At 44.3% G+C, this 27,446-nt stretch overlaps 1 protein-coding gene across 1 annotated transcript in view; it reads left to right on the plus strand.

The window, feature by feature from the left end:
- Positions 1-27,446, plus strand: part of bcl11aa (BCL11 transcription factor A a) — a 71,260-nt gene that overhangs the window by 121 nt on the left and 43,693 nt on the right. Inside the window, exons 1-2 of the mRNA XM_061744855.1 lie at positions 1-218; positions 3,930-4,466. The exon at positions 1-218 is cut by the window's left edge and continues 121 nt beyond it. Of these exons, the coding sequence (XP_061600839.1) occupies positions 164-218; positions 3,930-4,466 (592 nt within the window). The 5' untranslated portion in view covers positions 1-163. The remainder of the gene's footprint in view (positions 219-3,929; positions 4,467-27,446) is intronic.

Consider the following 27,446-nt stretch of genomic DNA (forward strand, 5'->3'; position numbering starts at 1 on the left):
TTATTTCTAATTTCATTTTTAATATATATTTTTCCCTTGTATCTTCTCGTGGATGTCAAAGGCATTGGATGAAGACATTTTTTTTGCCCCCCACCGGAGTCTCCTCTCTAACCCCGGCTCTCCCCGATGTGATCCGCGCTGAACGCAGCCGCCGACAGCCACCATGTCTCGCCGCAAGCAAGGCAAACCCCAGCACTTAAGCAAACGGGATTTTTCGCGTAAGTAAAGCTTGAAAGAGAGAGAAAGAATCTTATTTCCAGTTTTCTTTCAGTTTATGCAGGAAAGGTTTAGGGGGGGAAAGGCAGGAACGGGCACCGGGGGGGGGAGTGTTTCGGACACCGGGACGCACCGCTCCGACCCGCGGTCAACTGGACTCAAAGCAGCATGAAAAGCGGACAAAGTCCGGCACCTCCGTGCGTAAAAGCACGAAGGGGAGAGGGAAACAAAAGTTTCGAGTGCTAGTTTATGTATGTTACAACTTCATTGAGACTGGAGCCGGTTATCCCCCGCGGCCGCTCCGGTCAGTGGGAGCGCGCAGGAGCTCCCGGTGCCGGAGCGCGTCCTCTCCGCGGAGCTCCGTGCATGGAGGAATCACCCAGCGGGAATATCGCTGCCCTGCACATGCATTCCTCTCCCCATCGCTCTGCTTGTGTTTGTTTGGATTAATTTCATTTTAAAAGAGAAAAAAAAAACCGAACAAAAGTTAGGAGGTGGATTTTTTCTCTTTCTTTTTTTTTTTCTGAACCGATGCGTATAAATCTCATCTTCAGTTGTTTACAACTGCCCGTCCCTGTTGGGCAGCGGAGTTAGAAAAGCAGGTTGACTGCTTTATTGTTACTTTTTTTTAAAAATTCGAGTAGTTCATTAATAAAGGCTTTAAGATTTTGTAATTCAGACGAGGATCTTTCTCCGTGGAACATCCTCTTCTGCAGACTTAGAAAAAACAGCAGCAGGACGGTTTGGCCAAACTACAATATTCCTCTAAGACGCGCCTGTTTCATGTACACTTTAAGTGTACCTGATGTTTGCAGCTGCAGTGTGTGAGAGAAGAAAAACAGGAATAAATGAAGAAAAAAAGAAATCAACGTGATTCGACTTTGCGCACCTTGTCTGTTAGTCGGGAAATATTTTATTATTTGCATTTGCGTTTTGTTTGTAATTTTAAGTATTATATTAATTGAGAGGGGAAGCTGTTTGGGGGAACTGCAGGATCATTGTCAAAGTGCCGTCTGCCGGCGGTCCGTGCCCGGCACGGTGCGCCGTGGCGCAGCGTTTCGGCCGCAAAAAAAAACAAAACAGAAAACAAACACATATCTGCGCATTTTTACGCGTCGCTGCTCCATTGTGTTTCGGTATGTTGCCCGGCTGTCGGCTGTGTTTGGGTTTGGAGCGGGAGAAAGCGTGCATGTGTGTGTGTGTGAGTGTGTGTTTGTGCGTTCACAGTGTGGGTGACAGCGCAGCCACCGTGGCCGCGTGTCGTCGCTAGGAGGCAGAGCGCGCTCAGAAAACCCAGCTCCAAACTTGAACCCCGATGAGTTTCACCGCGATCCTCTTTAGAATAAAGGGAGAGAGTGTACAAGACATGGGGGAGAAGTAAAGGGGGGAGAAAAAACAAGGAGGGAGGGAGAGTCCCCCCCCCCCCTCCTAACCGCACTAATCCCCACCCATTAACAATTCTTCATCACTCCACTTTCTTCTCCTGTTTTGCGCATCATATGTGTACAAACATACAGGTTGCAGTCCGTAGATGCAGCTCTGTCAATAAGGTAACTGCCCCCCCCCCTCTCCAAAAAAAAAGAGGAAAAAAAAAAATCTTCTCTAGGAATACACACATTTTATTTAGCACACACTCGTTACTGATGGCGCTCAGATTTCATCTCATGAAGCAAACCCTGATTCCTGACTCGTCTTTTTTTTTTCTCCTCATTTTATTTTACACCTGTATTTTCATCGTCTATTTCCTCACAACGCTGTTTTAACAGAATATATCTGACAGATTTAGCAGACTGTGTTTAAAACAGCACTGCAAGGCTGAGTTCAAATGCAACAAGACCTCAGTGTTTCCCAGCTGTGCAGCTGAACGTCTCCATCTTCAGATTAAAATGCACTGACGATTTCCACATTTTGTTTTAAAGTAGTTTGTTCCAGGAGGCACAGTTCCAGTTTTCTCACATTTAAGTTTTTTATTTTTTTCACAATTTCTTCCCCCTCCAAAATGGTTAGAAAGATTTCAGAGATACAATTTGGTGAAAGCTTGTCTTTTTGTGCAGCTTCTCCTCCTGTGTTGTAATGACAGTGATTGTCGTGAACTGCTCCTCTCGCTTTTTATTTCAGCCAAATTTACAGCTTTAAAATTAGGCACAAACCAACCTGGTTCTCTTCTGCTTCGTTTTTGTATTCATGCTCTTTTTAAATGAAATTAAATCCCAATTTTCTATAGCCGAGATATGCAAAACCGGCAGAGGAACTTCAGGAGAGAGGAGCATGCACAGCTTTCATTAAGTTTGTTTTTTTTATCTGTTAAATCAAATGCCACCCCTCCTTTGGAAGCTGTTTTGTAACTTGCATTGTTTTGTTCTGAAGTTTAATCAAAGAGGGGGAGGTTTGGGAGCAGGATGGGGAGTCGGGAGGGCGTGTTTGGGGGTGCAGGGGGGGCGGCGAGCGCGTCGACTGCAGACGCAGGGAATCCACCGTGTTGTCTTCCTGTCCCAGTTTGCGCACAGATGTCGCGCAGGACTGCGGCATTCAGATATTTCCTTGAGGGGATGTCGTCCACATTCACACCCACTCCAGTCTTTCTTTTCTCCCTCCTCTCTCACTCACACACACATTCCCACGCACACACACACACACACACACAGTTACACGCACAGGAACCCGTATCCCACCCCCGTTATCAGACAAAATCTGTACCAATCACCCAGACGGTGAAAATTAAAATCTATTTTTTGATTCTCAGTGGTCTTAAGTTCATTAAAATGTGAAATTGGTGGATGAGTAAAGAAGGTCATCGCGCATTAGGCGGCTAGCTCAGAGTCAGACTCTTCACCTTGGACTGGAAGATTTTCTTAAAAAGAAGGACAGTGAATTACGTCCCCCTGATTCAGCCGACCGCTCTGCTCATTCTCCTCTCCTTCCACTGCAGTCTGGCGCGCCAACAAAAGGCTTCTTAAAAAAAGAAAAAAAAAAAAAGAAGAAAATAAAGAAAGTAGTCAGGACTTAATCCAGCCTTAGAGGGGTGAGGAATCGGGTTGAACGGCTCATTTTGAGGCTGATTCCTGCAGCACAAGAGACGGGAATCAAAGAACTAGAAGTCAGGAAAAACGTGAAATCAAAGCGGAGGGAAGAGAAGAGTCCTCCTCGGCACATATGTTGGACGTGTTTGTGACAGTTTCCCTCCGTGCTGATTACAGGCTCAGACCCTGTACAAACAAGGACAGACAAGTCAAACTCATCCACATATTTAGGTTCCTCTGTGCTGTGTTTAGCCATCATTTCCCAAGCTTTCTCTGTCATTGCCTATGAAATTGTTATCTTTATACGACGTGATTGAAACGTTGCAGCTATTCAGGATATTATTCCCCTCCATTTATTCCTATGATGTGTGATCCAGATCATGTTGCATTGTAATCATTTGTCCTGTATTACATCTATTTCTATCATTACAAGGCAGGTTTTTTTTCACCCCGTTATTGTTTCTCCACACTCAGGCTTTCATTAAGCTTTGTGTCTCTGATGCTGGTCCGCTGTGTGACAGCAGGAGAAGGTTTTTGTTCCCCGGCTTCAGAAGCTGTATCAGTGAATACCAGGAGAGCACAAAAAGAAAATACAAACATGTGGATGTTCACCTTCTAACTGTCTTGCCTGTTTCCTCCCTCCCTTCTCCCTTCTCGTCCTCCTCCTGCGTTCCCCCCCCGTCTGCCTCCCAGCAGCCGAGCCCCTGTCCACGGCCGTGGTCTCGTCGGAGGAGCTGTCGGAGCGCTGCTCGGACCGCTGCTCGGGCCGCTGCTCAGGCCGCTGCTCGGAGCGCTGCTCGGAGCACTCGGAGGAGCAACAGCACCACCACCACCACCACGGCGGCCTCAACGGGCACCACCCGGGCTCGGCCGTGAGCCGGCTGGCCCGGCTGGGCCACGATGCCCTCCCCCACCACCCGTCCTCCTCCCCGCAGGACCTGCTGACCTGCGGCCAGTGCCAGGCCACCTTCCCCCTCGCCGACATCCTGCTCTTCATCGAGCACAAGCGGAAGCGCTGCCACGGGCCGCCCTGCTTCTCCGTGCTGGGCAGGGGGCTGGACAAGCCCCCCTCGCCCTCCCCCGGCCTGGCCCTCACCCCCTCGCCCGCCCTGGGCTCCTTACGCAGCCGGAGGCCCGTGGAAGTGGGCGTCCAGGCCACGCTGGCCGACGAAGACGAGGAGCGCTTCTGCTCCCCCCGGGGGATTTGCCCCAAGCAGGAGCCCGTGCCAGGTAACCACGCCGACAAAGCGTCATCCCCCCTTTTGTCCCATCGTGACTCCCGCTCTGAGCTCAAACATCCACCAAACACATATATTATATTTTCCCCTTGAACCATTTCCAGAAAGGTCTGCTCTCGGACACGTTGTGCCCTTTTTTTTTGTCTTGTTTTTGACTCATTCTGTGTGGACAGACTGAAGTGCGTGTGCTTTCTGCAGCGTCAGGTCTCGTTTTTGTATCAGTGACGCATCGCGTCTTTGTTGTGGCACTAGGAGCCATCATAGTCTGAAAAACCCTTAACCAAGAAGGGGGTTGGTGGGCTGGGAGTTTGGTGGGGGTGTGGAGGGGGGTGCAGTTGTCCAAACAAGCACATGCCAGTCCCGATCAAGGCAAGAAATATGATAGGACGGGGCTTGTTTTGGGGTTTGGTCACACCGAGTACAGACGGAGGACATCACAGGTGGGGAGGAGGGCCGGGCCGGCACACACACACACTCCTCATCGTCAGAGAGTGTGTGTTCCTTCGGTTTTGCAGCAACGAGACGCGCCGGTCCGTGGGCCTGCGGGTCCGAGTGTGTGTTTTTTTCCCCCGCTAACGCGTGTTTGTTGCAGACTCCCAGTGTGGACTCTCTTTTTATGGGATTGAGTGTGTTCTTGTGTAGCGTGTGTGTGTGTGTGTGTGTGTGTTTCCCTCTCATGTGGTCCTAGCAGATGTGTCCTGCTCTCAGCTTCCCCCCTTCCTCCACGGCCACATCTTCCCTGTTTAAATGTGCCTCAGCTCTCTATTCTTTTTTCCCTACCCGAGTTTTACTTCCACACAGACGCTTGGAGGTAAAAAACACAACACTTTCCTCCCAGCTTCAGCCCCCCACCCCCCTCCCACTCCTCCATCAACTTTCCCAGTGCTGGGATTAAATGAGAGGGAAGCAGTTGAGTTTCAGCTCCGCTCAGAGAAGCAAAGTTATTTATTTAAAGTGCCATAACACCGCTAATTATTTGTTGCAGCGCTATTTTTTTTTTTGTACATTTTAATTAGCGGTAGTTTTTAGCGGCGCACCGCCTGTACTAAATTAGCCGTTACAGGGAGTGAGAGCGAGGGAGCGAGGGATGAAACACCCAATGCGAAACACGCAACTTCATCGCTTTGCACCTTGAACGCAGCTCAGGACGCCGGAATGTTGCCGTTTTTGTTCTCTCCATGTGCACAAAAAAGCTGCGTAAGGCGGCGCTCGCTGAACTCATCTCACTTCCCCGCAACGGAAACGTACAGTTTAGGAGAGCGGGATGTGCTAAAAGACGCGTTTGACCTCTGACACCTCTGTCTCCGCAGCACCGGGAACGCCGGCGTTTTTATTTCAGCGTGTGCTTGTGTGGAGTCTGTGTGTTGGGACGCTCTCTCTCTCTCTCTCACACACACACACACACACACACACACACACACACACACACACACACACACACACACACACACACACACACACACACACACACACACACACACACACACCCGCGCAGACAGTCACTAGCTAAACTGGGTTATTAGAGCGATTTACATCATAATGCAGGCGTCTGGTTGCTTCAATAGCGTTGTGTGTGGGAACGTCTTGCTAGGAACAGCTGTACACTCACAGAGGAGAAGAAAACAGCAGAGCAGAGTTATATATCTTGTCCCACGTTGACGTTAAAGCTTGAACAGCAGACAAATGCAGCATTATTAGATTTTTTTTCCCGTTCTGGATCTATATTTTTTTTAACTGAAAAGGAAAACCCTAACCCCTTTTTTTATTCTCTTCTTATTATTTGGACACTTCTTATTTTTGGAGAGCTGCTCCAGCACAAACATCACCTCACATGCTGAATTTACGCAACACATCCATTCCGCTCATAATTAAAACCAGTATTTTTCTCCTTCGCCTCCCCTCCTCCCCTCCTCCCCTCCTCTCCTCCTCCCCGACACCAGCTTTCATCCTAATTGACCCCAAACTGACAGAAGACAGAAAAAAAAATAAACTGCTGGAATTTCAGCAGCGATCGCAGCCATCCAAAAGTATTCCTAGTGACAAAAAAAAAAAAAAAGGAAAAAAAAAAAAGGAGACTAGACGAAGAATGCATGTATGTTTCTTATTTGAAAATGCTGGCTTGGCATTGTACTCATAAGACCTCTGTTCACCAAATAAGGCACTGAAAACCACCGGTGCAACAAAAATGAATCTTGATTTCAGGAAAAAAAAAAGGTTCCTTTCATCACGTTAAGGGCTGAAAATATTTCGGTTTAATGCTGGTGACTTGCTTTAAACCTGCTTTAAACCTTTCAGATTTAAGGCTTCATTTAAAAAAAAAAAAAAAGCCTTCTGAAACTTCGAAAACACAAAGCTTTCCATCAAAACATTTTATTTCACAGCAGCTGAGGAAACGAGAAATAAGAAGTAAAAACTATTTAGGGGGGCTTCGATCTTTTTATTGAAATCACTGACTCTTCCCTTATCGATAGATAGATAGATAGATAGATAGATAGATAGATAGATAGATAGATAGATAGATAGATAGATAGATAGATAGATAGATAGATAGATAGATAGATAGATAGATAGATAGATAGATAGATAGATAGATAGATAGATAGATAGGAAATTCAGGTTAAAGGAAAGCACAGAATAAATTCCTAAAGACAATATAATAAATATAAGCAGAACAGATAATAATATAAAACCAACTCATAATACATTTCATGCAAACCTTTGGACACAAACGTCATAAAGGAACAAATTCCCAATGCCCACCTCTCCCCGCCCCCTTCTTTCCTATTAAAGCTTTGCACATGCGTGTGTATATGGGTGTACTATTTGAAAACATATATGTGACATGTGCTAGTAGCTCCACGCCTCAGAGGACACATATGTCACATTTGGTCACTAAGTGTTCATTTTCATTTAATTCGTACCAAGATTTCTCTTCGTCGTCCTCGTGAGTGTGAACGTGACATGAGCGACATCTTTAATTGGGGTATGGTTTTCACTTCACGTAGCCAGGAGTTTATGCATCCTCTTCCGTACCTCTGCATACACTTCCCTGCGTATTTCTCTGCCCGTGTACTGTGACGGTTGTGCGGCGGATGGTTGTAAAATATGTATCAGCATCTCTGGTCGGAAAGCTGCAGAGCTGCTCTGAGAGCTGTGCTGCTCCGGGAAGCACAAAGCGTCGCACTTGTGGTGAAACGCTACTATTTACATATCAAACAGTTCAGCTGTTACCTATGTGTGCGTGTGTGTGTGTGTGTGTGTGTGTGTGTGTGTGTGTGTGTGTGTGTGTGTGTGTGTATGTGTGTGTGTGTGTGTGTGTGTGTGTGTCAGGGGGACTGTCCTGCAAAAGCAAAATGATGATCTGTGATGCAAAAAGATAGAGTACCTGTCCACCTTAATCACACACACACACACACACACACACACACACACACACACACACACACACACACACACACACACACACACACACACACACACACACACACACACACACACACACACACAGCATGCTCTCGTTTGGCCATTTATTCTATTAATCCCTGACTGAGATGAAAATTCTGATTATAATCCCTGAGGCGCCCCTCACTCAGATACAGCATTGCTAATGTCTCGAAAGAGAGTGAGGGGGAGGGTGTGCATGTGTGTGTGAGTGTGTGTGTGTGTGTGAGTGTGTGTGAGTGGTCTCGATCCATTTCCCCCCCCTCCTTTCCACCCAACATGGGCTATTAATGAAAAAGTCTTGGCCTGAAAATTGAAATTTAGAATGAATTCTTTGTGGATTATTTCTACTGTAAATACAGTTTTTGCTGTCCAGTTTCCAAATTGATTTCTCATAATTAGAATCAAGAATTTAATCCCCTCACTCTACAGAAAATCGGTCATAATATGTGTGTTAGCGAGCGAGGGGGGGATTGAGACGCGGGCCTTCACTCCCCTGACCAATATTTCACTGGGGAAATATTGGCTGATAAACTTATCAATATTAGCTCATTAACGTGGACAAATCCAAAAGTTTCCAGAGACAGATTCATCAGCCACATCCATCTCGTTTTTTTTTTTGGTGCCAAAAAAATCCAGTTAGTGAGATATGATTGTGGCCAGAAGCAGCACAACATGAATGTTTTCAGTCAATGATCCCCTGATTAGCAATTAGCTTATCATCACGAGCTAATGCTGCCCACCTCAGTACACATTAGCGCGTTTTTAACACCCATTCACTGTCTGGCTCGGTGTCAGATCGCTCTCCCTCCATCTCGCGTCTGTCCTCGCTTTCCTCTTCTTCCTCTTTTTTTTCTGGTTTGGCTCATTTTTCTCTGTCTCTCTTTTCTATTTTTCCTCCCTGCTACATTAGCAATCGATGCAAATTCAGGACAGCCAATTGATACTGAATCAATTACAGTGTGTGTGTGTGTGTGTGTGTGTGTGTGTGTGTGTGTGTGTGTGTGTTTCGTGCCGCGCTACATCTTGGTGAGCCTACAAAGAGATTTCACACGCTCGCTGCCATTACTAATCTATTATTGCTCTCCCTTTCTGTCCGTCCTTCTTTATTTCTCCACATGATATTTTATTCAGTGGACCTGAGTGCTGGGTTTGAACGGCGAGAACGCGGCTGTGTCGGCATTCTGAATGAGCTCGACAAATGTAAACATGTTGGCGTGTGTGGAAAGCGTCAGCAGTAGGAAAACACATGCAGTACAGGAGGCTACTGGGGCAACTGGAAAAGCTAATAATGTGCTACCAGGGCCAAACAGGCTGCGTGGTGTTTTATATTTAGCGTTCACAAATAAAAAGAGAAATAAATCGTGCTCTGACAGCATGTCAACAGTCCAGACAGAGCCAAAAAAAAAAGTATTAAAGAGTAATATTAAAAACAAAGGCGAGCCTGTTGATTTATCCTTTATCCTGCTTGGTAATGCTCACAGTGCACACAAAAGCTCACAGACACATTTAGACACACACACCCATATTTTGTTAGATAAGATAGTATTAGGGCGGCAGTATTAAAGTGGTAACTACTGTAAACCCTTTCCCGTGTCCTCACATAGAGGGTTAATCTACTGACTTCACATTACATATTTATTTAGCAGAAGCTCAGATATTCTGACTTTTAGTCCTGAGTAGATTAATCTGAGCTCCAGAAATGCTGGCTCTTAATGCAACTAATATCATCTGAGAAGCTTCCTCGCTTGCGTGATACGAGGGAATCATCGATCCTCCTTTTTCAGTCTCGAGTCTAATACCAGATTTTTGCAAATTGGCTGATACCCGATCCAGTACATTTGACATGTTGACGAAAATGAGGCTTCAGGACTGAATGAGACGTGACTCTCTCTCTTTACTCATATATATATATATATATATATATATATATATATATATATATATATATATATATATATATGTATATATATATATATATATATATGTATATATGTATATATATATATATATATATATATATATATATATATATATATATATATATATATATATATATATATATATATATATATATATATATGCATTGAATTAATCACTTAATAAAATATGGTGGCGAGAATGTGTATGTGAACTGTCTGGTTTTCTGCATTAATTTGAAATAAAATCTGATCTGATGTTCATGTAATTAAGTGGTGAATGGATTGTATTTAAATCCCTTTTTTTGTCTTTTTCACCATTTTGAGCTCTTTTACAGTAAATGTCACATCGACATGCATTCATACAACACTTTCTTTGGCTTACTTACATCTATACTGATTTCCTTTTTGATTGGCTCGGTGCAGTGCCGGCTCAGATACACACCGGTGTGATTGTGGGGTCGGTGTAGGTTCCAGTGTCTGACCCGAAGACATATGGACCCAGAAGCAATTAGTTGAAGCTTTGTTTTGGGTGTTTTGGTAATAGTTGTTTGTCCGTTGTGACATAGATTGAGATGAGGTTATATTTTATGGTAATTTGAAGCACAAAAGGAGTTAATTCCAAGGGGCTCATATACATTTTTGTCCCACTGCAGCTGCACATGTCTCCATCATCACACACAAAGACTCAACGAGAATGGATTTGCCTAATGGCGTCCACGCGTTCTCTGAAATCCGAACTATTTGGACAATAACGGGCCAAATATTTTGAGTTAATATTGGATCGGTGCATCCTCGTTCAATACTTCATTCTTCACTTGTTACAGCTTTTAAATGCCTTCCTGGAACCCCCTGACCCAAACCGACGGTAATCAATGCCAACACCATTACCTGAGTTATATGTGATGCTGCCCCAAGTGTATCAAGCAGCTGATTTTTTTTGGGCTGTGTAATTTGTGTGTAAAACAAGGCAAAACAATGGACTCACGTTAGAGTCTGTGCTGCTGCTCCGAATGTGACGAAGAAGACAGTTTCTGTTTCTGTTACTACTTAGCAGCGGGGGGGGGGGGGGGGGGGGGTATGCATATTAAATACAGAGGAGTTTTTCATGTTGAAATATCAGTTTAGCATTTCATTTGATTACTTTTTGGAAGTATTTATTGTAATTCTGGGAGAATCCACCCAAAGTAACTTTGGGCTCCCATCCTGGTGGTCTCTTGGGACAAAGGTCCATTGTGTTGCTTTAAAGCACACATTTTGTTGACTTCTGCCTTTTTCCCTCCTTTCTTCCTCTTCCTCTTTTTTTAAATGTGCCAATTACATTTATTCTTGCTGTGTTGATGTCCCTACAATGCTAAACATTAGCAGCGGGTCCTTTTTTTCTCCCTCAGATAGTGTGGTTGCTCATAGTTTTAATCCATTTAGTTTCCACCTCTGCAAAACAAGTGAGAAACAGAAACATGATCATCAGCAGTTATTATTGTAGCAGCACATAATAGCAGCACAAATTACATTTGTCATTGTAGAGGAATAAATCTGAAACACCCATGGCGGTGTGTGTGGTGAAACTTCCCGGGACAACCCCCGCTCACTCAGGCAGCGACGTATTTTAAATGTGTTTGAAATAAATAGAAGAACAACAGGGTACGGACAGCAGTCACCACCACCACACGGCGAAGACACAACAACAAGATCAAAGCGTAAAAACAAAGAAAAAAAAAATCCAAGGGAAAGACGTCATGCTGCCCACACACTCTGATTGACAGCTGATCCCTGGGAAGTGCGGCGCAGACGCGCCACACAAGCTACGAGCTAAAGATGGAGACAGATGTGTTGGAAACGGAGAGATTTCCCAGGCTATCGCGACACAGGACATTCAAAAGGGGCTGCGCTGTTGTTTACCGCGGTGAAGGTGTGTCGGTGACGTCAAATGGAGCCGTGCACACGCTCAATGATGGAGGATTGTTTATTGATTCAGCTCATTGTGTTTATGTGAGCAACTCGACATCCACGCTACATTTACTTCTTCGTGGTGAGAGGGAAAGCTGCTGCTTTTGGCTCACTTGCTGCTCGCTCTGTGTTCGTGTGTGTTTATTCCGCAACACACACACACACACACAAGTAAAGGGTTACACACGCTCTTGTGTGTAGTACTTAGTGAGGTCCGAGTAAACAGCCCAACAAAGTGAGGACCGGGGTACACATGTAACTCAGCTCTCTTATTATGTCGAAGGCAGTTGAAGGCCTGTTCATAAAACTGTTTATACACTACAAAGCTTATTTATATAGGCCACTGGATTACAGAGTGGCTCTGTACACCACACACACACACACATCTAAACACACACATACTTTTCTCATGCAGTATATTCCCATCTGGCCATATATGTGCTCATTCATCATCACTTCCTCTTTTACATACCTGTCATGACTTGCAACCAGAGGTGGAACGAGTGCTAAAACACCCTGCTCTAATAAGTATACTATAACTTTGATTTAATTTGACTTAACTGCTAGTAAAATTACAGGTCTGCCAAAGTGCTCTAGTAAAACAAGTATCTAATGTCAAATTTAGTGCAAGTTACTTATTTAGTTTTTTTCGAGAGGTGTATTTCCTTGTTTGTAACTGAATAGCCACCTTGAGTAGTAAACAGAAAAGTACAGCTAATGACTGTGGCATTATTGGGGATTTGTCCTTGTCGTCCTTGTAGTCTTCACCAGGCCATGCTGAAAAAACGATATGAACTGTACGCATTCAGTATTTGTGTCCATCTTCTGAGCATTATTCTGCAGCTGTCGTCTTACGTTTGTTCAGGACCTGATTTTCAATTCGTTGAAGCTACTTCAGCTGAGTTCGGTCGGGTTTCATCCGGTCCACTTCCCTCCGTTTCAACGTTACGGGTTTCTGTGACCTCAGACTGCGGTAGTGTCCACAGCTGGCCTGTGGGGTCGTGACGTGCAGATCCAAACAAGGGAACAAACATTGAACATGTACTCGTGCGTCGTGTACATGAGCTTGTATGTGACAAAAAGATCTTTCTAGAAATACATGAGATGTGGGAGGAGTTTATAATTTGTTAACTTGCCATCACTCAGTTTAAAGTATTGTTTAACAGCTAAAATGAACTGAGGCATCGTTGCAGGTGGCATTCACGACAGGCAGCTCGTAACGGCGTAGAGAGAAGCACAAATCTGGATATCCACATAACAAGCACAGATCCAGATATTTGGGTATTTGTGTCCAGGCCAAGTGGATTCCAGGGCCTTTATTTACACATTACTTTCCTTAAGGCTTACCCCAGTCGTAAGCCTTAAGTAAAAGTAAAATTACACATTTTAGAAACTACACAAAAAAAGTAAGGTGAGCATTTACTGTTGAATTATTTTCCACCCGTCCACGGTGTTCCCGCGTGCGTTTTTTAGCGCGGCACAAGTGAGACTGAAAGTGTGTGTGAGCAGGCAGAAAGGATGCAGGACATCCCCTGTTGAAGAGCGCCAGAGATGAGCTGGCAAAGTGTGTGTGTGTGTGTGTGTGTGTGTGTGTGTGTGTGTGTGTTTGTTTTGTGTGAGCATGTCCTACGCCTCGGTGTGGAAGGGCCTGGCTCCTCACTCTGGTTTCATGTTCCCCATTTGGCTGAACTGCAACTACAGCTACACAAAGGCTGCACACGCATGCATGGTCACTGTAAAGCTGTGTGTGTTTGTGTGTGTGTGTTTGTGTGTGTGTGTGTGCACTGATGAGTAGAGTACACGCTGTGTACTGCACACACACTGCTCTGGATGAGTGGGCCTAATCTTTCAGTTTAGCAGTGTAAGACTCAGTCCTACCACCCTTTTTTCACTTCGCAGCAAATTACCGACATGTTTGGTGCCAAACGAAGCCGTCCTCAGAGCAGGAGAACGTATATATGTAAATCATGTTTGGTTTGCTTTTCTAGAGCAGGACGGCGGGCACCTCGTTTTTAATTTGCACAAGCCTGTGTTTTGTCCGGAAGAGAGCAATCTGACGACATGTTGGACTGCATTTCCAGAGCCGCCAGATATTTTGAAAACCAAACAAGTAATCGAGAAAATTACAGTGCGCGTTACATAGAATGAAAGGATAATAACACATTGGACTTAAATGTGTTGTCTCAAACCTGAAGGGATTTTACTCGTTAGTAGTAAAAGCTGGCGTTTCATCTATTTGCCGTTCTCACGGTGAAACCTCCGAAGCGGTTGCTTCCTTCTCTCTGTGCGGCGCTTGATTTCCTTCAGATATGATTAAAGTCATTTGTGGGGAAATAAATAAATAAAGATCTAAAATTAATATAGGACATAAAGAATTACTTTAACACAGGATTTGCAGATTTGCCTTTCGTACAAATTAGTATATGCGGGCAGGGTGTGTGCACGCACGCGTACGCGGCCGTCCATTAATGCGCCTTCTAAACAAATGGGACAGATGTATAAGAAGAAACGACAAGTTGATTGACAGGACTGGGGGGGGGGAAATGTGAATAATCTGTCTTCAAATGTCATAGACAATAGTTATATTAGTGCGAGCCTCCTCCCACCAAAAAGATGTTTAAGAACACACAGTTTAGCATTTGGAAAGGGAATCACACACACAAACGGCGGGCCCGTGCCGCCGAAGAAACTCCCCCATCACCAGCAGCAGCAGCGCTGACTTTTTCCGATAATTTGCAGAGGCTCATTTGAATTTTAAGCGCTACTTTAATCTTCAAAGCTCAGATAGCTTTATGAATATGCATGCAGTGGGCAGACTTTAGTTCATTACCTAGTTGTAAATTCTAATGACCATTAGGTCCTCACAGTAATTGCCAATTGTTTTGCATTTTTGATTGGCCTATTACCATGCGCATTCGCGGAGCACATCAGCCACGCTTGTCAGAGCCGGCATGTCAAGGAGTGTGTGTGTGTGTGTGTGTGAGAGAGTTTTTTAATGCCTCAGTGTTTGTATTTTTTCATTTGTGCCTTGGGTTAGAGATATGTTTGTGTGAGTGAGCTGGATGTGTTTTTTAGGCTAATATAAATGAAAATAGCGTTCTTTTTTAATTGCGCAAAGACTGAGAGGCGAGCCAGAGATTGGACATATTTAATTTACACGATGTCTCGTCTGTTCCCTCATTACACTGCTTGTTTCTCACCAACACACACACACACACACACATGCTCATTCACAAACTACGCCCAATGCGAACCATCTGGCTCTTTCCTGTACGTGTCGATCTTGACATGGTAAAATGATTTCTTGGTGCCCAGCTCTTCTTCGCCGTCTCTCCGTCAGCCCACTCGTTTTTATTTGTCACCCCCGTCTTTCTGTTTCTCCTTGAACAAACTGATGTCAGATGCCTTTCTTTTCTCTCCCTTCCTCCTCCTTTAACTGACATTTGGGAGACAGTTAGTGGTTGCTTTAATTGAGTTTTTTTTTCTGTAAATATGGAAGAAAAATCTTCAAAAACAAAAATAGACAAAGAAATAGATTTTCCATTGTTTTGCCTTCAGCTAAGAAAAAAGAGCCTCAGTGTGTGTGTGTGTGTGTGTGTGTGTGTGTGTGTGTGTGTGTGTGTGTGTGTGTGTGTGTGTGTGTGTGTGTGTGTGTGTCATTTGGTTGTGCATACATGCACTTGTGCATAAACACTCGTTTTATTCCACTTTTGTACGCAGGGAGATAACATTCTGAAATTGTTGTTTTCGTGAGTGGCAGACAAAAGAAAAAAGTCAATAAAATAAATCAGTTTTCATCCAATAATGAAGCCTGACAATTAAGAAAAAGAGAACAAACAGGAGCGAGTAGAACACAGGCGCTAATCTCAGCGCGCCTTCCCCCGGTTGTCTTTGTTTCTCTCCTTTCTGTTTCATATTTTCACCTTTCTCTCCGAGCACCTATCACACACACGCACACACACACACGTGCTCTTCTTCTCTTCTTCTTCTTCTTCTTCTTCCTGTCTTCCCAGCTTGTGTACAAGAAGCGTGAGTGCCGTACGTGAATAAAAAAGAAAAACAAAACGTGCCGATGAAAAGGAATTCTTAATTGCTCTGAAATGAGCAGCGTTACAAACAGTGGTGTAATGGACAAGTGGAAGGAGTGTGTGTGTGTGTGTGTGTGTGTGTGTGTGTGTGTGTGTGTGTGTGTGTGTGTGTGTGTGTGTGTGTGTGCAGTTTGAGGGGTTTCTCCAGTGAGACTTACAAGGCCTGTTTCCTGAGGTCTCTTTCAGCCCCCTTACAAACACACACACACACACACACACACACACACACACACACACACACACACACACACACCTCTGGCTGCTGTTACTCACTTCAAAGTTGTTAATATTCAGCTGGGAAACTGTATCCAGAACGCAGCTAAATTATTAAGCATATGAACTTTTTAGGCAGTAAGATGAACTGATGGGCCACATCTATGAGATGTTCCTGTTCTTCACGTGTGTGTGTGTGTGTGTGTGTGTGTGTGTGTGTGTGTGTGTGTGTGTGTGTGTGTGTGTGTGTGTGTGCGTGTGCGTGTGAGTGTATACTTGCCCTCTCTGTTTGCCTGGTGCTTGGTCTTTGGCCAAGGGCATGCATAATTGATCCGGTGCCCGCGATCATTTTCTTGATGTAATTGCCCCGGTAAGATATGATGAAATGTAATGGATAATTTATCCCCCAAAATCGGATAAAGAACTGCTTAAATGTACCTCTTAGACATTTTTGTCTAAATGTGTGAGTGTCTGTCTTCCAGCGCACGAATAATTTAAATCTGGAATGTAAAAAAAAAAGTAATAATAATAATAAAAACAAATCTTAAATGACTGTATTTAGGACTGATTGTGACGGTAAAACTCAGTCCTGAATAGCATGATATCCGTTATTATTTAAATCTGTTATTTTAAGACCTCTTTTTGTAAAATGAAATTGTTTTCGGAGGCGTTCATAACATGTTCTCTTCAAATTACAACAGAGATGAGGGGAAACTGCTCTTTTTCACCATTGCTTCACAACTCGGTTCTCAGCGGCCGCTTTAAGGAGGCGGAGTCATGCACATGACTCCACCCCTCTCCTCTGGAGGGGGGTCAATCTTTTGAAACTGGTGTTGTTGTGTTTTAGCCACTTCAAAGCTAAATCCAATGAAGCTTGATGTGGGGAAGGTGAATACTGTAGGTCCTCTGGTCTGGGCCGGCGTCGTCACGGCACCCAGGTGGTCTCACTGAAGGACTACTTTCAGACCCAACTGCCCAAAACTAAGGCAAACAGTTGTTATTTGAAAGATTTTAAATTGATTAGGGTTAGGGTTAGGGTTAGGTTAGGGTTAGGGTTAGGTTAGGGTAGGGTTAGGGTTAGGGTTGTGTTATTTTAAAGATTTTAATTTGGTTGTCAATTGAAGGCCCCAGAAATATACGCTCAAACACAGAAAGGGTTATGTTTTTTTTACGTATCCTTTTAAATGGTATAATATGGTATAATATTTCTACAATATTTCTAATATTTCTATATCTACATTTTTTCTGTTTGCTCTAAATCTGAATCGCACATCTCTTTATTCAACTGCTGTATGATGACAAATTGTCCTGAAAAGTCATCTCAACGCGTCACAACAGCTGTACTCAGCAGTCAGACTCGCTCCTCTCTCATCAGGGTTGCCAGAACCAAAACCCAAACAAGTGTAAATAAGTATTAAAACCAGTGGCTTTTCTCTGAGTTTGTGCAGCACAACAAGTGAGTCACAAGGAAAACCAAGATGCATGTGTTGTGTTTTAGTTTTCTTCTCCTGGGCTGCAGTTTTCCTTGGTAGTGCAGATGTGTTTCAACTTGTTCTGGACTGTGGTTACCGACCTCCCTCGCTCCCTCAGACATTCACATGCCATCACAGACGCACAACTACGCCAATGCCGCCGAGCAGAACCCGTCTGTGGTCCTTTCTTTCGATTCCCGTCTTTATAACTCAACCTTGTAAAGAAGTGTTGGCTCAAAGGTGTTGTCTTCGGGGCAGCTCACGCATGCAGAAAAGCCCGAGCACCTTCTGCCGACAGACAGGCGGGACAAAGGGACATGTTTATCTTTTCTGCAGGAGGGAAGTGCAGGCGCCGATCTGCAATACTGGGAGAGGTGTTGAGAGAAATGAGGGGAGGGGAAAAAAGGGAGATAGACGGAGAGATGGAGATAATGAAGAAAGGGCACGGGGTAGGGCGTCCTCGTGGATGGGGGTGTTAGGGAGAGAAAGAGAGATGGGGGAGAGGGGGGTAAAGTGAGGAAGGAAAAGGCTGGGTCCTGGTGGTGAACGTCCATTAACAGATGAACTTGGCCGGCGTCCAACCGTTTGATGAGACAGTTGTCACAGGGCTGGATGTGAGAGGGGTGGGTGGCGGGGTTATGCACACACACACACACACACACACACACACACACACACACACACACACACACACACACACACACACACACACACACACACACACACACACACAGAGAAAATCCCTAAGTGATGGAGAGTTTCTACACTCAGAGCTTGCGGTTGCCTAGGAGGCGCTCAAGAAACAGCCCAGACGGTCCATCCATCCATCCATCCATCCATCCATCCATCCATCCATCCATCCATCCATACGCACACCCATCCATCCATCCATCCATACGCACACCCATCCATCCATCTGCCCACCCATCTATCCGTCCGTCCATCCGTCCGTCCGTCCGTCCGTCCGTCCGTCCGTCCGTCCGTCCGTCCATCCATAGGTTGAAACAAATGTTACCATTAATAGTTGAGATAGTTCTTACATCTCCAAAGATACATTTTCTTACGTACATGAGATCACACAAACTCTGCAGTCTCCGTGTGTAGAGTTGGTCGGTAAACAGGCCTTCGTTATGGTTGTCTCTCTCAGGGTTTATAACGGTGTTTGGGTTTGCAGTCCGGTCTCCATCGAGCTCGGAGATCCAGTCTGCGTCCACCCGCGGAATGTTAGGCATCATCACTGGAAAAAGGTTGAAAGGATACTGTTTCTTTTTCGTGATCAGGACTGTACTTGATGCAGCTAAAATGTAATTAGGGATTCTTTTTTCGCTTTATACAGGTGCAGATAATTATTCCAGCCATTTCTCTCTGTTTGTTACCATTGATTACTTCTGCATCAAGCTGATGGTGTATGTATGTACAACGTAGCTCGGGACCTACATGACAAACAGACTTCCCTGAAATGTGACTGCACCTTTCTGCATTTCCGTCTGGGTTATTTCCAGCGAAGTTCTTTTTTTTTCAAACTCGCCAGATAGACAAACTGCTTGACTGTCACTGAAAGTGACTGTTGTTCATCAGCTCCAGCTACACTTTCTCCGTCGTTACGTCGGGGGGACTTGAAGGAAGTAAACACAAGTCCGGACAGTAGAAACTGCACCGCCACCTATGTGTTTGGTGGTGTAATTACAGAGCGACATGAATAATAAAAGTGAACGTGTATAAATACACACATCACACTTATATCGCGAGCGTCCCCTCGGTGGATTGCAGACCTGTTTGTTACATTAGGATTAACCATAAGTGCCCATGCTCCCCTTAGCTAGGCTCTGACACGGTGTTCAGCTCTCATCCTCATTTTATCTTTCTGCTTCTCCACCTTCTCTCTCTTCCACATGTAGTTCAAAAATACCAGTTCAGACTAGTTTGCTGGCATGGAAACTGGCTCACAGGGTTAAAAAAGGGTACTAGAGAAGTGAAAAGACAGCAAAAAAGTAAAATAAAAAGACAGAGAGAGAAAAAATGACAGCGTATTCGTGCTGAAGTTCCTGACCTGCCGAACCCTCCACTTCAACGGCGCTGGAAGAGGCGCAGATAGGACAGAAAGGCAGAGAGAAGCCCGGAGAAAGGAGAACGTGTGTGTTTTTTCGGCTTTATTAAGCGTCGGCTGGTGTAACTTGACAGGGAGCTGATTTTTGCAGCAGCAGCCGGGAAGGAGGGCGGGTACAGGGCGGGTACGGGGACGCCGCGGAGCTGCTGCCCAGCAGGTTTGGCGAGGTTTATTCCCCGCTCCGGGGCATTCACACCTCGGTTGGCTCTCCAGTTGGAACTTTGTGGGAAAGCAGTTACGATAAGTCTCACCTGTATCTGATAGGGCCTGGTTTTACTTTGGCTATCGTCCCGTCCCTTTTTTCCTTGGAAAACTCAAATGCATTGCTCTTGAGTAAACATGCAGCAGCTTCGGCATCTCCACAAACATGCTGCCGACTTTGCTCGATTCAGTTTTCTTGCAAAATGACAAAGCAGTTTGTTTGTTTTCATCTCTCTCTCTGTGACTCCACCCTGCTGCCGAGTGAATTCACAGGAAACCATTGACACGGCTCTTCACGCAAATACCCATTGGGCCGGTTTCTCCTCCGCCCAGCTCGGAGAGCACGGACCGGCAGCTTTAACATGCTCCGGTGCACCTCGGCCGTATGTGAGATAAGCCGGTGAGCGCTGGCCACGCTTCTTCTCTGGAGGCAGAGACAGCTGATCGTTCATGTGATTACTGCCGTGCACAGACTCCGGCCACACTCAGAACAACAACTTCAGTAATGGAGGACCGCGTTCTATTGTTGGGGTCATAATAAAAACACTTGAAACAACATTTAACTGGGACAAGTATGAAATAGAAGTAAAAACAACCATTCAGATGCCTCCACACAGAGATGTTAACCAGTGGGCATTGGGATGGACAACAAAGCAGGTTTTCATGTGAAACATCACATGAGTCCATCTTAAAGCCACCAGTTAAGATGTCTGTGTCGACGCGGCCGTTTTGATGTTTTTCTTTACACACTGGTTCTATTTAGATGCTGGTCTGAATGTTTGATTACGGCCCAGACCAAGTCCACCAGCTGTGCGAGTATGAGTCCTGCTGCGGTCCTGATTCTGCAGACGTTTCCCCTCTTCCACGCACCGTGGAAAAGGGTGAGGTTGTGCCAGAGACCTGTACATTAATTCGGTTTAAGTAAGGGCGCTTTGCTTGTTTTGTTCCGAAACAGGGAGCGTTTCCTCCAAAAGATCGGTTCGTTTGGTATATGTGAACACAGCAAATCGCGCTCGTATGTGGGACAAAACAAGCGAGCCGAGATCTCCTAGGAGAGGTGGTCTCGGCTCGCTTCCATTCCAGACCTGGAGCAGTTCGTTTGCAGCGAGAACATAATCGACACAGCAACCGACACAACTCACTCATAACTGTGGTTCGATGCTCCATAGTTGTTGTTTTTCCCGGGGTACAGAAGAGGAAACTCCTTCCGTTCATTTCTGACCAATGAGAGAACAGTTGGTTCATGGCATTTGTTAACAGCTTTGAACCGCTACAGAAGGTTGCCTTGTGAACACAAAAGCCACAAACGAAAAAACGAAACAACTGTATCGATTTAGCCCCTGAATCGGAACAAAACGGTCCACAGGTCCACAGCCCTAAGTCACGTAAAGACTTACTCTGAAAACTGATCTTCCATAAATATTTCCAAATACTCAACTTCAAGGTGTGGATCAAATATGGATGGAAACATGACTCCAGTCTGGTGAGCTCCTCGCTGACAGGACGCATGCGGACTGTGAGAGCAGAAATACTACTACAGAAATACTGTAATCACACACAGACGTTTGGACGTGTTTATATCCAGTATTTGTTGCTACTACGAGCTGCTCCAGCCGGACCATGTGTACGGTCAAACTGCCTTTATTTTGATCTCAACCAAACACGTGTAATGTTTCATATAAACACCACCCAGAGTATCCAGGAGCTTCTGCTGCGGCAGCCACGTTGTATTTCAGCGTCACACATCACAGCTGAAACACACACTGCAAAAACTCAAAATCTTACCAGGAATATTTGTCTTATTTCTAGTTAAAATTTTTTTTTGTCAAAAAATCTCATTACACTTAAAACAAGAGTCATTACCAGAAAAATAACTTGTTAGTTGACAATTTTAACCTGTTTCAAGTGAATTTTCACATGAAATAAGTAGAAAAAAATCTGCCAGTGGGACAAGATTTAATCTTCTCATTACAAGCAAAAAAATCTTGTTCCACTGGCAGATTTTCTTACTTATTTAAGTGAAAATCTACTTGAAACAGGTGAAAATTGTTTTTTTTTTCCAGTGATGAGTCTTGTTTTCAATGTAATGAGATTTTTTTGACTAAAAATTAGACATTTTAACTAGAAATAAGACAAATATTCTCGTTAAGATTTTGCGTTTTTGCAGTGCATGCAAAGAAAACATTATACCGTTACTGTCTGGTGGCCGAACATTTACACATCCAGCATCATTCCACGTTTTGAAGACAGAGAGGTCATAACAAGTTTTATAAGTGGCCAGCAAAGCCCGCAGCTCGGGAAGCATCATGGCGTTGCTGCGTGAAACTCTCAACGGGAACATTTTATTAGAAAACTTCTCAACATGTTGTCAATATGACTCACGCAGGATGTGAAATCTCTCCAGATGTCTCACTTGTCATTGCAGTTCTGCATCTGTGTGCAGGTAAAACTAGCCACACAGGGGTCTTGGAATATTGTTGGACCATGCTTTGTCCTCCTGTGTCTTTGCACCTACCAGCTCAGGAAAGCTTTGTTGAACCTTGTGGTCGCTTTTAATAGCTTTCTTTCTAAGCGCAATCTTAAAGATTCCTGCAGAAACACTCTTGGTGTCTGTATCCATCGGTGCTGTGCAGCAGTATGTGGACGTGCAGTCATGTAGCACCAGTGTCACATGGTTAGGTCAGTCGGGGGTCAGTGGGTGTATGTGTTGTGTGCTACGCGATAGGTCAGGCTTCATGTGCCGTATCTCTCAGTGCACGTAAAAGGGAACTGCGACCCGGACACCTGCAGTAAATACAACACAGTCAACCTAAACAAGCTGTCATGCACAGAAGATCACATTAAAGGTCCAACACGTCACATTCTGTTGTGAACATATTAGCATCCTTGCTCTTGTTCTGGTGTCAAGTTTCTGTTTCTGGGTCGAATATTTTCTTGAATGTTCTCGAAAACTCCAATATTTTGATTCAGATGAAACGTTTCCACTTGGAGCCGCGGCTGAGTCGCCTAAATACCTCCCCCCCCTGCACATTTGAATTTCCAGCTTTAATCTCTGCGCAGGAAAATTCTGTCCCGGCAAATTTGAATACTTAAATTCCTGCTTGACCACTTCAAAAGAAGTCTTTTTCTTTTTTTTTTTTTGTTCTGCAGAACCTTTGACTTCTCGTTGCTCCAGAAGTTTTTTATTTAGCCAAAGTATTGGCAGTGAGGCCTGCGAGATCAGTGACTATCGCTACAAATCCTGTATGGGCAGACCCATAATTTCAACACACACACACGCTCCTCCCCGAGGCTTATAAGTGGTGTTACTTACTGGCTCTACCTTTTGGCTATATCTCTGCTCGGCTCCCTCCCTGCAGGCTGTTTGTGGCAGCATTTGCTGCATTAGCAATGAGAGCGGCTTGGCTGGGAGCAACCATATCGGCTACCTTCTTTTCTCCCGCGCTCTAATCTTATGTAAACACAGAAATCAGCTCCCAGCTCACTCTGGCAGATGCAGGCCAGCAGTGATGTGCCACTGCGATATATCCTTCTAAAGCCTGGATTAAAAGTTTGGTGGCGGGTGGTGGTGTAGGGGGGGGAGTATTTCAGGGAGGGGCGTTTATGTAGGATTTGTCAGCTGTCATCGCTCTGGTGTATTTATACCTGAAAGAAAGTGCTGGGCTGAACGAGGGCCAGAAGTTGTTACGTAAATGTGAGCGGTCTGTGTGAGAATGGAAGGTTACAATCAATTATTATTGTCTTGATGGATTTACGGCTAGTACTGGAGTTGTGAAAAAAAATCAGGGGGGATGGTGGATTTTATCATACGGGGACAGATAATTTGTGCTGATTACAAATAATATAATATATTACAAATAATAGCACTGACCAAAACAGCTGCAGAAATACTGCAGGAATGACATAGCAGCAGTTAAATGCAGCCTTCTGTAAGCTTTAAATATCCACTGGGCTTACATCAAATACATCAAAACACAACCATAAAAAACACTTTTCTGAACTTATCAATATGACTCTGTCCTTCACAGGATAAGTAACATGGATCACTGCAAAAACTCAAAATATTAACAAGAATATTTGTCTTATTTCTAGTGAAAATGTCTCATTTTAGTAAAAAAATCTCATTACACTTAAAACAAGACTTATCACTGGAAAAAACAACAATTTTCACCTGTTTCAAGTAGATTTTCACTTAAAATAAGTAGAAAAATCTGCCAGTGGAACAAGATTTTTTTGCTTGTAATGAGAAGATAAATCTTGTTCCACTGGCAGATTTTTCTACTTATTTTAAGTGAAAATTTACTTGAAACAGGTGAAAATTGTCAAATAACAAGTTATATTTCTGGCAATGACTCTTGTTTTAAGTGTAATGAGATTTCTTGACTAAAAATGAGACATTTTAACTAGAAATAAGACAAATATTCCTGGTAAGATTTTGAGTTTTTGCAGTGCGGCACTTTAAAACTAACATGTTGTACATTTTTTCTACTTATTTCAAGTGAAAATTTACCTGGAACAGGTGAAAATGGTCAAATAAGTTATTCTTCTAGTGTTTTTTTTCTGGTGATGACTCTAAATGTTGAAATAGCAGTAAAACCACATTCATTGCTGAAATTACATAAGGGATGGAAAGGGGGGATGGCAGTTTTACAGGGGGGGATGATTTTGACCGTTTTTATTTCAGGGGGGATGCCATCCCCCCTCATCCCCCCTCAACTCCAGTACTGTTTACGGCTGACAAAAATGCTAAAGAAGAGGTAAAAAAAAAGAGGAAGAAGAGAACCCCCCCCCGAAAAAAGAGAAAAACAAATAAAGGAAGAGGAATAGAGATCTACTCCACGCTGGAAGGAGCATGTTGTTATGTGACCCGCGTCCACCTGCGTGTACGCGTAGCAGCATCTGTCTTCAAAGATGTATTTTATGTACGCGCACGTATGTGTGTCCACGGCTGTCTGTGAGTGTCTGTGTCCGGGAATGATCTATGGTTTGTGTTTACTGTGCCATATTTCGACCTGGCCTGCCGTCACCAGTGTATGAATGATAAATTGTGGATGTCCATCGGATTCACCTGAGCACCTGTGGTCCCTCGCTCCCCGGGCCGCGTGGCGAGAGAGCTGAAATAATGAATAAATACGAGATGGAGACAGACATCAAGGCATCTCAGGGATGCATATATGCATATGCAGAATCTCAAGTAGTTAGATTGGTACCTGACAAACCTTCGGGGGGAGAGTGTGACATCACGCATTCATTTCAACACTCATCATCGCAGCGTCTTCGTCAGATGTTTATGAGGTTCCTCGGCTGCAGACGGGGGAGTTTGGTCTTCTCTGAACCAGCAGGTTATTGTTTGACTGGTAAATGAGACGATCAGTAACCGTCCCGGTGGGGTCGTGGCCGTACCTGTCACAACCATCAGAACTCTGCTTGGAGGTTCGGTTCGGTGTCATTTTTCTTTTAGGTTGACTATTTTACACCAGTCCAGGGACAGCAGACGCTAAATAGCCTTTTTGGCTAATTCTGGCATATTTTACATGTGTTTAAATGTATTATTAATGTACATTGTCCCTGATAACTAAACCTTTTAAATAAATACATTTGTGCCTAAAACGATTACCCAACTGTGGGCATTTGTCCGTAACCTTTCAAATTTTTTATTTTTTTAATTTATTTTTTATGTATTTATTCAAACAGGTTAAAAAAAATAAAAAAATAATCAGAATACATAAAATATAAAGTATATACCAAAACAAAAAGCAAATTAAAGAGACAAATCTATATGTAGATACATATTTCCTGTTTGAAAGTGTGTAGGATGAAGTTTCAAAAAACTTTTCTAATCCTCCCCCTTCTAATGTTCTGTTTTTATAATTTCTTCATTTCATAGAACTCCAAAAGAAAAGCATAAAAGAGAAAGAAAAGGTGGTTCAGCTGAGCAAGGCACTTTGGCTGTTATAGTTCATGTGTCCATTTCCATTTTGTATCTGTTAAGAGTATTGATTTGAAAGATTTGTTCAAACTTACTTGGTGATTTGCATGATTTAATTTCATCTTTGCAGTCGTTCCACAGATTAACGGCCATCACTGAGACAAAATGGGTTTGGATGTTTGTTCACACGTGCTGTTTTTTGAAATGACATATTCCCCTGATATTGTGTTTATTTTCCTGAAATGAAGTGTAAGGCCAGCGTGTTTCCTTCCCTCGTGATAATACCGTGTAAGAATAATGGTAAGTGATGTACAGAAGCTCTTTAAGACGGAGGTTTGATCTCCTCCAGGCCTTCAGCGAGGCTGCAACTCGTCTTGGTGCATCATGTGACCTGTCCATGTGAAAATGACGAGACATTACTCAAGCATTGAAACTTTTTCTCTCTTTTTTTGCAATAAATTCGAGTGGTTTTGATAGAGACGCCTCCATTAGGCTTATTTTCAATCATAATGAACTGTTAGATGCATGAAGGCGAGCGGCGAGCGGCGAGCCGCCTTACGCGCAGCAGCCACATCTGAAGGGAAGCAAAGACAGAAGATGACGGGCTTTTTCTCCGTTTGGTCTTCGTGGAGTTGATGTGGCTGGGAAACGAGTGCGCATGTGGAGGTCAGGAGAGAGCAAATTGATATGGGATTTTGGTGTTTTTGGGTCAGATTGTAATTAATTTCGGATGGAATGTGCCTCGTCAACCGCGCCGGCCCCTCCCTCCCGGGTCTGGGCCGCGTGTCGCAGCTTTTCCTCGCGTTCTCTTTTGCTTTGCTTGTATTTCGTCTCCGCCTGGATGTTTGTACGCGAGCTTGTGTCGTTGTTTTACTTGTAAGGAAGTATCAAAGTGAGCCTGAACGCGGTCGCGCTCCGTTGACGGCGGGGCTTCCCCCCTCTGCTGCTCGTCGTCCCTTCTCCGGCCCTCGCCGCCGCCGCGCTGGTGTTCCTGGTAACAGTAAATACCCCTGCTACCTGACACAGATCCACCTTTCTACTTGACCGAGCACACAGAGAAGGCCAGCCGTGTGCATGTGTGTGTGTGTGTGTGTGTGTGAGAGCATGAGCATGAGAGTGTATTCTCCATGAACCTCTGGCCTCCAGTTTAAAGGGACTGAGCTCACACACACATGCTCACACACCCTTCCCTGGAGCCCTCCCCCCTTCCAGAGATAAAACACAGGTTTAATCTTTGACACTGTGTCCAAACTGGCCTCTTTGCAGGTGAGCAGAGCCTCCTGGGGTGTGTGTGTGTGTGTGTGTGTGTGTGTGTGTGTGTGTGTGTGTGTGTGTGTGTGTGTGTTTCGCCGTGACCTAAATGTGGAGGACAATAGCCCGCAGGCTGTGCGAGTGTGAATCCTGCACACAATGTGCTTCTCTGCTGCTTCTTTGTGTCTCTGCGTTCCAGTTTTTGGAGTTTTCCTTCTCCAGTTGAATCAGATGTTTGTGATGGCAGCTCCTTGACGTTAGGCAGACGGCAGTGTCCGGCGGTGACGTGGCAACGCCGGGTCAGGACCGGGTCGCCTGCAAAAACTCAAAATCTTAATAAGAATTTTGTCTTATTTCTAGTTAAAATGTCTCATTTTAAGTCAAATCACAACAATTTTCAC

This window comes from Cololabis saira, chromosome 17, assembly GCF_033807715.1.
Source record: "Cololabis saira isolate AMF1-May2022 chromosome 17, fColSai1.1, whole genome shotgun sequence".
In the NCBI taxonomy this organism is placed as follows: Eukaryota; Metazoa; Chordata; class Actinopteri; order Beloniformes; family Belonidae; genus Cololabis; species Cololabis saira.